Raw genomic sequence first — 12,602 nt, 5'->3', positions numbered from 1 at the left:
TAAAATAGGTCCACAAATTCTTTGATACTCTTCCCCTCAAGAAGTGAGGCTTAATTCCTCTCCCCATGAGTGTGGGCTGAGCTTAGTAACTCAATTCTGACAAACAGAATGGTGGAAATGACAAATATTGTGGAAATGGCAGTGTATCACTTCTAAGGTTAAGACATAAAAGGTCTTGTAGCATCCCCCTCTTTCTGTGTTTTGGCTCGCCACTTTGGAGGAAGGCAGTTGACACGTTATGTGGACACCCAAGCAGCTACATGGAGAGGTCCACGTGACAAGAAACTAGGCTTCCTATCAATGGCCATGTGTATAAGCCACATTGGAAGCAGATTCTCCAGCTCCAGTTAAAGCCTTCAGATAAGTCTATCCCTGGCCAACACTGGATTGTAACCTCAAGAAAAGACCTTGAGGCAGAACTACCTGCTAGGTTACTCCTGGATTCCTGAACCACAAAAATACCTGTGTTAATAAATGTTTACTATTTAAGTTTAAATTACCCCTATGTTTTGGGGAACGATTTGTTACACAGCAATAAAAAATGAATATACTGCTATATAATGAAGGAAATCTGGTTAACAAAATCATTAGTAATGAAAAATAGTCATATTCACATTCAGATTGGCTAGATAATGCATCTTCCTGGTACATCTTTTTCTTTCTTGGGAAGCTTGAAGCAACACCAAGAGAAAATTTATCTCAACTGGTATTCTCTAAAGTTGTATCCATCACATATTACAGTATTTGCTTTGATATTTGATTCCTATTTTGTAGACCATATGCTATGATTCTACAGACCAAAGGGGAAAACTAAAGTGTGTTTAATTACTTAATAAAAGTTGTCCGAATACCTTTTAAAGTAGGCAAAAGTCTAAATTACAAGTTTTAAAAACCATTGAACAGGAACATAACACTATTATAATAGTAGTTAAGTTCATCTCCTTGGGGCCATTCTCCATACTTGTAGTCCATTTCTCCCTTGATTTTCAATGTCCTATGACATTAGGGAATCAATGTTGTAGAAAGAATTCAGACAGACCCTCAATCAATTTCCAATCCTGCCTCTTGTTGACTATGCAAGCTTTGGCAAGTTATTGAACCCTCTTTTGATTTTACTTTCCTCATATACAAAATGGAGCCAGTAATCACTAAGTATGTCTGGAAGTGATTTTGAAGATTAAATGAGTTTAATAAATGTAAAGTACCTAATGCAGTCCCTGGAGCACAAGGTCAGTTTATTATAAATGTCAATCCTGCTTTTACCTCCAACTATTAAATGTATACTTCAAAATACTCACAAAATAGTTAAGAGGGAGACCATGATAATATAAGACATACCATTAGAGAAGTCACTTTAGAGTTACATATACCTTATTTTGTCAAAGATGCTCAAATCAGGGCAAAATACCCTTCTGCTGACCCTTAATTCTCCAAAATCTGGTCCAACAGTAAAAAACTGTAAATGTGCAAAATCCAAATCACAATATTGTCAAAAATTTTAGCAGAGGCAGAGCTCATCTCTTAGCCACCTCTCTACTGACCACAAAAGAAGCAAGTGTATTGACAGCCCACCCCCCTTTACGAACCGGCCCAGCTGAGGCTCCATGGCACCTTTCTGCATTATTCATACCAAATGAACACAGGTAACTATTTTACTAGTGCAATAGATCTTTAAACTGTAAAACTGTTAAGGAGTTTGTCTTTTGACAAAAATGTAATAATTTTAACAAAAGAAATGTAATATTATTTTGAAATGATTTTAAGGTAAGCAAAAACCTCAACTTACTCTTCAGCAGGCAGGCCAATTAGCAACAACTTGTCAGATTCTTTCCAATAAGCCACGTGAATTTGTTTTCCATTTAAAAGGAGGGATGAGCTAAGAAACAATAAATTCAAAATAAGATAAAAATATCTTTAAATGTCATAAAATTATAAGTATAATTCATAAAAGATTGCATATGGTATGATTTAAGAACTGCATACTTAATAAGTAGATTCCTTTTCATATACCTGTCACACAAAAAACGCAAGGAATTATATGACAGTAAAAATATACTGCAACATATTGAAAAAAAAACAAAACAGAAAACTCTAGGCCAGGCTGGGTGTGGTGGCTCACACCTATGATCTCAGCACTTTGGGAGACCAAGGCAGGTGGATCTCTTGAGGTCACGAGTTCGAGAACAGCCTGGTCAACATTGCAAAATCCTGTCTCTACTACAAACACAAAAGACAGCCTGGTGTGGTGGTACATGCCTGTGATCCCGGCTACTCGGGAGGCTGAGGTACAAGAAGTGCTTCAACCTGGGAGGTGGAGGTTGCAGTGAGCCGAGACTGTGCCACTGCACTCCAGCCTAGGTGACACAGTGAGACTATGTCTCAAAAAGAGAAAAAAGAAAACTCTAGGCCAAACAAAAGTAGACCCATTATAGAAAAAAAAAAAAAAGTTGAAATTCTCTTGCTAACATTAAGCATAATATAAATTTTTTTTTTCCAAAAGAAAGTTTCAAAACGGGGTGCAGTGGATCATACCTATAATCCCAGCACTTAAGGGAAGCTAAAGTGGGAAGATCACTTAAGCCCAGAAGTTTGAGACCACCCTGGGGAACAAAGTAAGACCCCATTTCTAAAAAAAATAAAAAAAAAATTAGCTGGGCATAGTGGAGTGGTCCTGTAGTCTTAGCTACTTGGGATGGGGACTGAGATGGGAGGATCACTTGAGGCTGGGAGGTCAAGGCTGTGGTGAGCCATGACTGCACTCCAGCATGGGTGACAAAGCAAGGCCCTGTCTCAATTAAAAAAAAAAAAAGAAAGCTTCATCTCAGTTGGTTAATTTAACAAATATTTTGTGACTGCCTATTTATGAAGATGATTTGCTAAAGAAAGGAAGATGTAGTCCCAGCTGAGATGACAATCAGTATGGGACACAAATATATAAACATGTAAACAAAATGTAAGTCAGATTTAAATGTGTTCTCAAGGAAACTTTTGGCGTGATGAATATATTCATTGTGTTGATAGTTTCAGGGTATACACCTATGTGAAAACTAATCAAATTGTACATTTTACATATGTTCAGTTTACTTCATTATACTTCAGTGAAGTTTTAAAAATTTAAATATGTTCTAAAAAGAGATACGATAACGAACTATGATAATATAGAGAACTTTGTGTAGAATTTAAATATAAATCATTAAATGAATTTTTCCACACAGAACATTACTTTTGTCTTAATATATTTTAGAAATGCATACACTTTTAGACAAATATTAGACTCTTATAGTATACTAATATTACTATAGTTTAAAAAGTGTGTATGCAACAAAAGATACACACATTGCTAAGGAACCCCTAAAATAATTTTCATATTTATTACCTTCTCAAAAAAGTTTTTCTAGCTGTATTTACTGCTTTCCACATTTAACCCATATCTCATAGTTAATAACAAAATCTAAATATTAGGTAAAATAACATCTATTCTTTACAGTAGAAAAAACGAAGACAAAAAAAACAAAAAACAAAAAAACCAAAAAAAAACCCAAAACACCGCACAGAGAAACAAATTTTCTTTCTAATAAGACTGTAAAGGAGGAATGCACACCTTATGCTAAATGAAATGCATCTCCTATGCTAAATGAAAGAAGCCAGTCACAAATAGCCACATATTATATGATTCCATTCATATGTAATGTCCAGAACAGGGATATCTATAGGAATGGAAAATAGATTAGCAGTTGCCCAGGGGTTGGGCTGGCTGAGCTAAAGGGTATAGGATTTCTTTCTGACGTGAGAAAAATGTTTTAAAATTGACTTTGATGAGGGTTGCGTATCTCTGTGAATACACCAAAAAGCATTTACTTGTACACTTTAAAATTTGTTATTTGTATATATTTAGGGGGTACAAGTACAGTTGTAATAGATGGATATTGCATGGTGGTGAAGTTTGGGCTTTTAGTGCAACCATCACCTGAGGAGTGTACATTGTATCCATTAAGTAGTTTCTCATTTCTGACTCCCCTCTCGCCCTTCAAAATCTCCAGTGTCTGTTATTTTACACACTACGTCCATGTGAATACATTATTTAGCCCTCATTTATAAGTGAGAATATGTAATATTTGACTTTCTGTTTGAGTTGTGTCACTTAAGATAATGGCCTCCAGTTCTATCTATGTTGCAGCAAATGACATGATTTCATTTTCTGTTATTTATTCCATTTACTTATTTAATTTATTCCATTTATTTATTTGTTCTTTTTTATTTCATCGTATATACATACACCACATTTTCTTTATCCAGTCATCTGTTGATGGATGCTTAGATTGATTCCATTATCTTTGCTATTGTGAGTAGCACTCATAAATATATGAGTGCAGGTATCTTTTTGATATAATGATTTCTTTTCTTTGGGTATATACCCAGTCATGGGGTTACTGGATCAAATTGTAGTTCTATTTTTAGTTTTTTGAGAAATCTCCATACTGTTTTCTGTAGAGGCTGTATTCATTTACAATTCCACCAGCACTGTATAAGCATTCCCTTTTCTCTGCATCCTCACCAGCATCTATTATTTTTTGACCTTTTAATAACAGCCATTCTGACTGGTGTAAGATGTTATCTCATTGTGCTTTTAATTTGCACTTCTCTGATGATTAGTGATAAGCACTTTTTCATATGCACGTTATCCATTTGTACGTCTTCTTTTTAAAAATGTCTGTTCATGTCCTTTGCCCACTTTTTAATGGGGTTATTGGTGGTTTTCTTGTTGAGTTGAGTTCGCTATATAGATTCTGGATATTAGTCACTTGGTGGATGTGCAATTTGCAAATATTTTCTCTCATTCTGAAGGCTATCTATTGACTCTGCACTATTTCTTTTGCTGTGTAGAAACTTTTCAGTTTAATTAAGTCCTACTTATCTATTTTTTGGTTTTGTTGCATTTGTTTTTGAGGTCTTACTCATGAATTATTTGCCTAGGCCAAAATCCAGAAGAGTTTTTCCTAGGTTTTCTTCTAGCATTTTTATAGTGTAAATAGTGTCAGGAATTATACTTAAGTCTTTAATCTAACTTGAGTTCATTTTTGTATATGGTGAGAGAGATGGGTCCAGTTTCGTTCTTTTGCATATGGCTATCCAACTTTCCCAGCACCATTTACTGAATAGGGTGTACTTTCCCCAGTGTATATTTTTGTCAACTTTGTCAAAGATCAATTGGCTATAGGCATGTGGCTTTATTTCTGTTTCTCTATTCTGTTCCATTGATCTATGTGTCTATTTTTATACCAGTAACATGCTGTTTTGGGTTACTATAGCCTTATAGTATAATTTGAAATCAGGTGATGTGATGCCTCTAAGTTTTGTTCTTTTTGCTGAGGACTGCTTTGGCTATTCAGGCTCTTTTTTGGTTCCATACCAATTTTAGGATTACACATGCACTTCAAATGGGTGAACTGTATCACTTATGTACTATATCTCAATAAAGATGTTTAAAAAATAAAAAGAGGCCTGCAATACGCTTTTATGAACCCAAATTGATAAACTAAATAGAGCCTCCAGTACTACTGTATTGAAAATAAACTAACAGTTTGTATATACAATATATTAAAGTCACATAAACATGACTTTCAATTAGTTAAAAAATAAAATTCTTCTTTCTATTGCCTTGTAGATTCTACCTCTTTTAAAATCATAGAAATGTCATTTCTACCTAAATATGGGAAAAAAAAGTTAAAGGCTAGAAAATCCAATTTGATATTTTCTCAGTATTATGGAGGCTGTTGAAATTTGAGATAAAATTTTTTTGTAAAGTCTAAAATTGTTGAATATTAAAGAAGAAAAATTGTTTATAATTCTTAGATTTATTTTATGGAAAAAAACACAAACCTAAAAGCTTTGAGCCTCTTCTTCCCATAAATTATGGCATTTCAATGTCAGGGCTTAATAAATCAATGGAATGGGTATTTGACTCTATAACTGACTATATTAAGAGTTCCAAATATAAAATTATTTGACATCAATTGGATGAATGGTGCTCATCCATCACTGAGTATCTACACTGATGATGAATGCATCTGTCCTATTTGTCTATTTTTGGTTTTGTTGCATTTGCTTTCGAGGTCTTAGTCATGAATTATTTGCCTAGACCAATGTACAGAAACATTTTTCCTAGGTTTTCCTCTAGCATTTTTATAGTGTCAAGTCTTACTTTTAAGCCTTTAACCTAAATCAAGTTAGATTAAAGGGACAAATGGGAGCTAAATAATGTGTACACATGGACATAGAGTGTGGAATAACAGATATTGGAGAGTTTTAAGGGTGAAAGGGTAGGAAAATTCACTGATTATGAATAGCCCTCCTAAAGAACATTCTGTATTTTTCTATCATTGTTGTAAGAACAGAGTATGTCCTCACTATATGACCAATTTTGGTGTTCAGTCATTCTTGCCAATTCTGTTTGCCATAAAGGTATTGCCTAGGAAGTTAACAATCAAGATAGAAACATGAAAAAGCTGAGATTCATAATAATGCCATGCTTAAAAGATACACCTTCATGAAGAAATAATAAATATAGGCCCAACTGTTATTTAAAATGTGCCAAAACACCCAGATCTACAGCTGCATTGAGAACCTACACTTCAAATAGATGATTGGTAGAAATAACTTAGATGAAGCAAAAATCTGCAGATATTCTGTAGATCTCGTTATCTATAATGTATAGATATATACATGTATGTACATAGATTATGGACTATAATGTATATAATACATATATTGTAGATACAAGTATACTTGTATAACAGATACTTGTTTCAGCATTTTGTCAGGGTGAAATAAAAGAACTTGAAAAAAACAGAATTAAAGCCAAATAAAAATTATTACCTAGTAACTTGTGTCCCAGTTACGTTTTCCAGCATGTCACAGAGTGTGAGAAAAATCCCTCTCACACTTTTAAGTTTCTGAGATGCTTCAGACATTGGATAATGATAAAGAATTTCCTGCTGTTAAATGAAACAAATGATCAAACCACCCAATTTTCCAACCGGTATCTTTGTCAGGGAAAGTTCAAACTTTGTATTAAGAAAAGAACAAAAAATGAATCCTTTCAGCTTCAGTGGGAGTTTTGTTCAAACACAAGGGGAGAACTATGCTTGGAATTTTAACACATTAACTAGCATGTAAAATACTACACTTGAAAATAAGTTAGAGACTGCCAAAATTAGTCATAACAACAAATAATATACTAAGTAGGATACTAATTAATTTAAATTACAATTCATTTAAAATAGTTTTAAACTTTAATCTCTTTAATAGCAATTTGTAATACTCATATTTTATTATATTTTGTTAATAGTATACAGTTATTCTCGTCCCTGTGGTTACACAGCTACATAGGTACCACAAGTAACTATTAGGAGTCTTTAAATTTAATTACTTTTATACTATTTTTTTAAAAGACAATATTCAACATTTTTGGTGAAATCATTAAATCCAAGACAGCAATTAAACTTACAAAGTGAGAATACAGAACTAAATTATAATACAGATAATAAGAAAAAAGTGTCACAATATTATAAAACCTTATCTGTCAAATTTGAAACACTGTGTATGCCACAAACTAATCTGAATTCAAACTTGAAAAGAGCATATTTTATTTTAAAACATGGAAAATACTAGATGTACAAGATAATTCACAAAATGCCTTATGTTTTTCTATTTTCGAGAAGAGCATGTCTCAGGAAACAGTTTTTACAAAATAAAATGACAAATTTCAAAATCAGGATGTGTACTGTCTCAATACTGTCATACAAAGAGATGAACCGTTCTGTACCTCATTTTTTGTTGTTACTTAAAGCAACATTTATTTCTCTCACAAGGAAAATTAAAAGCAGGCAAAATGAAAATGTTAAGATAGAAACCATGAAGAATTCAGAGTGCTTCCAGTTGCCCTGTTTAATGACTGTATCCATAAATATTAATATTGCCACTATTGAAAACCCAAGCTCCTTAAATAGTATCATATATTTTCTCTGGTTCTCTCTCTCTCTAAAGAGTATTACATATCTTGCTGTGGTCTCACTATACAATAAATAATTACATGATACAGTCTCCATGTCTTGCCAACTTTTACATTATGACAAATATAAAAAAATTGGAGACATCTGCTTTTTATACTTAGTAAGCACATTCAATATATGCAAATTACTATAGAATATGCTGGCCAAATACACTCTGCCTAACAACTAAAATTTTATTGCAGTAATTCTAATGTAAAAAAGTTACAAAACATTATTTTATATCTAGAAATTAAGTTAAATATCAGTTAAGAGCTTCTGTTGTCTACTTAACAGATTTAAATCTTGGCCAATAAGTAATTTTATTGTATTTAGCCAAAATACCATACACTACTTTAAACAAAAAAAACCCCATATACTCTTGGAATAGTTTTTCGAAATCTCCAAGCTTATGGTCTTTACATTTTGAAACCTTGTAACTTAAAGAAGATAAGCTTTTATCAAATATGTAACTCACAGAAAACCTTGTGACACGTAAAATGACCTTATGAGATTTTATTATAAATTAAGTCATACCAGTCAAAAAAGGTCATTTGAGAAGGTCTCTATTCCAATCATAAAAGCCTCACTATTAAAGACCTGGCAAGCTCTACGGTTCTTAACCAATTTAATTAGCTGCATTTTTAAGCACTTATTAGTAGCACGCATTTGCAGCAGCTTCCACTCTGTTCAATAAGAATAAAAGCCTCTCTTAATTACAATGTTGATACAGGGCTGGCAACAGACAGAAACCTGTTCTTTTGAGAAACACCTACACACTTTCCCATGGAAAGAAAGGCAAGGATGACAAAAGGTCTTAGCAGTATCTTACTCCAAAATGACTTAGAAGATTCAGGATGTTATCGTCCCGGAAATTTGTTGTATGTTTTATATAACAAATGCTTAAATATTTCATTTGTTTTAAAAATATAAAGGATCAGTACTACACACAAGAAATTAGAATTATTAACTCTAGGTCTGCATGTATTTTTTTTTTTTTAATTTATTTTTTGAGACGGAGTCTCGCTGTGTCGCCCAGGCTGGAGTGCAGTGGCTGGATCTCAGCTCACTGCAAGCTCTGCCTTCCGGGTTCACGCCATTCTCCTGCCTCAGCCTCCCGAGTAGCCGGGACTACAGGCGCCCGCCACCACGCCCGGCTTTTTTGTATTTTTAGTAGAGACGGGGTTTCACCCTGTTAGCCAGGATGGTCTCGATCTACTGACCTCGTGATCCGCCCGCCTCGGCCTCCCAGAGTGCTGGGATTACAGGCATGAGCCACTGTGCCCGGCCAGGTCTGTATTTTTCAGAACACAGAAATAACAAAAATGTGTTTAAGTAAATTCCTTCTTTGCCATTTTGATTATTCACTAAATTTTGATATATGAAGCAACACAAGGAAATGAATCCTTTTGGATAAAATAGCTTTAGCATTGAGAATACAGACTCGAAGGATTTCAAAAAGAAAGAGATACAGATTAGTTAAAAACCTTTTAAATCTCACTTCTGTGGAAAGTATTATGTTTGACTAGATGCTCTGAGAGACCCTTTCGTTGTAAAACTAGATCCATGGCCAGAACATACTTGTCAAATTGCTGACATGCAAGAAGCAGGGAGGTTTCCAAGGACAACCTTCCAACCTCCTCCATTACTGCAGAGCAAGTTAGGGCCTCTGCTGGGAGTGTTGAGTGGTGGGCAGAAGGACAGAAGCAGGCCTGTCCTGAGGGCTGATTCCCATGACAGCTTCCGTCAGGACACTGAGTACTGGGCTAGGAACAAGGTAGGTGAGCTGAGCCTAGAACCACTTTGTTAAGACCATACCCTCAAGTAAGACTGAAATATCCTAGGTCAGTGGCAAAAGCAGAAGAAACAAATTATCTCTGGAGGACAGCATCCCCTCATTAGAACGACAAGACTCCCAAAGATAACATCAAGCAATAAGTTTGGTCAAAGATCCCTAAGGACATAAGAAGGCAAGCCATTGCAAGTGAAAACCTTGTGACACGTGAGAATCCTCTCAGGACTAGAGCTTGTAGAATGGGCAGATACAGAATATAGAGTCTACAAGTTTAGAGTTACAAAGATGAGCAAGCAATAAAAGACCCCCAGGAATATTACGATTTGAAATGATGATTAAACACTTTTCAGAAACTTCTAAAAATAAATATGTAATTGTTTAAATACAAAACACAATGGAGAGATTAAACAACAGTTGGGGCATAGAAGAAGTAAAAAGCTGAACAAACACTAGAAAAGGCACATTCCTTACAAAGGAATGACAGACTGACAGTAGACTTCTTAAGAGCAATAATGGAGGTCAAAAGACAAAGGGATACTATCTTCAAATAGATTAGAGAAAATAACTATTTACCTAGGTGGCACAAGCAACTTACGTATTCACTTGATCTTCTTCCTGGCCACACAGGAAGGCTACATTTCTTACTTCCTTGCATATGGATAGACCATGTGACTAATTCTACCCAATGGAACATGAGCAGAAATGATGTTACTTCTTTCAAGTCAGGTCTCCAAAATGTCCCATGTGATACTGCCTGCCTTCTCTCTTCTCTCATTGGTCAATTAGATGCAAAGGATCTAATAGAGGACTCCTAAGCCCTTGGGAATAATAGGTACACTAGAAGAAAGGCTGGAGTCACTGAGCCACATGACCAGGAATAGTTAAATGAAATGAGATCTAAACTTTCATCATGTTAAGCCACGGAGACATTATGATTGTTTGTTATAGCAAGTAGCCTACCCAAATGAATACAATCTAGAATTATCAAGCTACCTTTCAAGAAGAGGTAAAAGAAGCCATCATCAGATAAATAACAACAAAAAGAATTGATCACCAACACACTTTCACTAAAAAGACATGTTTAAAATATATGTTTTAGGAAGAAAATAATGATCCAATAAGGACAGTCTCCGATGTAAGAGGATGATGAATAAAGAAAATATGAGGCACAATTGTAAATTTAAGCTAGGTAAAGCTGTATGAAATATATAATATTTATATTAAAAACAAACATACAAATATATAATATATAATTATATTTATACATTTTATAATACATCATTTATATATTGTATAATATATACTTAATTTATAAATTTTATGGTGTACAAAATGTTATAATAAGTAGTAGTTATAATTATAGATGATGGAGAAAAGAGATAGCACTAAAATATTGATGACAATAGCACATAAGTAAAGAGAAGGGTAACTGAAGCTAAGGTGTATTAAGGGGTTTGAATTATTTGAAAAGGGGTTAAAATAGTGTTTCACTTTAGAATCCGTTAAGACAAATATCATAAAATTTTAACTGTAATCATTTAAAAAACAGAAAGAGTATATAGCAAAAATAATGACACAAGCAACCAAAAATAGATAAGAAAAATATCACAGAAAAAGCAATTCCAGTAGAAATTTTCAAATAAGGTAGCAGAAATGAATTCAAATATATCAGTAATCTCTATAAATGGACCCACTGAGTTTGTTAGAAGAGAGAGACTGCCAGATTGGAAATAGGCTGTGTGTAAAAGACATGTCACATACATAAAGACACGGACTGAGAAAAATAAAGAAAAAAATTCAAATACTTATAAAATAAAGCTGTATGATATTAAATATTATTTTTAAAATGTGAATGTTAAAAAAGGACTTTAAGACAGAAACAAACTAGGGTGGAGAGGATCATATCATGAGGTCAAAAAGTTCAGTTCTCCAGGAAGATTTAATAATTCTAAACATTAATGCACATAACAAAATTGTCTCAAAATATATAAAGCATAAATATTTAGAACTGGAGGGAAAAATGGACAAATCCTCATCAGAGGGGGAGATTTCTATATCTTTCTTAATTATGAATAGGCAAAGCAGACAAGAAACCAACAAAAGATAAAATTGAACAAAACAATTAACAGACTCAAAACACTGATGTTGAAAGGTAACCTGGTATCAAAGAAAGGGCACAGAATTTGGAAACACTTCAGCTTAAATAGAAATGGTCAGTTACTAGCTATGTGAACTTAAACATTGTACTTATCTTTACTAGGATTATTTCCTTTACCTGCAAATAAAAATACCCAATATCTGATATTATGCTAGACAAAAAGTAGGTGTTCAATAAACATTGAAAATGAATTTTAAAAACATGTAAAATATAAAAACTATCGACAACCTATGTAAGAAAGTTAATGCTACATCCCCCTGCATTAAAAGCTATTAACAGAAGGAGGGGATTGACTGTAACAGGGCACAGAGGAAATTTTTTGAGGTGACAAAAATGTCCCATATCATGATTGTGATACTGCTTACAAAAGTATAATATATTTGTCAAAACTCATCAAACTGTATACTTAAAATTGTTGAATTTTATTATGTATAAGTAATACTTCAATGAAACATATCAAAAAGAGCTAAAAAGACCTTAGCTTCTAAGTTAAAACATACCGCAACAATACCTTCCTCTTTTTTCTTTTCCTACAGAAATAACTGAATAATTTGTTTTCATTTTAAAAATATTTGTGGTATGAAATATTCATATCTATAAT

At 33.6% G+C, this 12,602-nt stretch overlaps 1 protein-coding gene across 4 annotated transcripts in view; it reads right to left on the bottom strand.

The window, feature by feature from the left end:
• Positions 1–12,602, bottom strand: part of INTU (inturned planar cell polarity protein) — a 97,367-nt gene that overhangs the window by 37,797 nt on the left and 46,968 nt on the right. For all 4 annotated transcript variants that reach the window (XM_015139184.3, XM_078002231.1, XM_001104977.5 and 1 more), the window contains exons 5-6: positions 6,877–6,995; positions 1,787–1,876 (exon numbers count right to left, since the gene is read on the bottom strand). In XM_015139184.3, the coding sequence (XP_014994670.1) occupies positions 1,787–1,876; positions 6,877–6,995 (209 nt within the window). The remainder of the gene's footprint in view (positions 1–1,786; positions 1,877–6,876; positions 6,996–12,602) is intronic.

The sequence above is a fragment of the Macaca mulatta genome, chromosome 5 (genome assembly GCF_049350105.2).
Source record: "Macaca mulatta isolate MMU2019108-1 chromosome 5, T2T-MMU8v2.0, whole genome shotgun sequence".
NCBI lineage: Eukaryota > Metazoa > Chordata > Mammalia > Primates > Cercopithecidae > Macaca > Macaca mulatta.
Note: the sequence above shows the minus strand (reverse complement) of the source record. Positions and strands in the feature narration are given on the sequence as shown.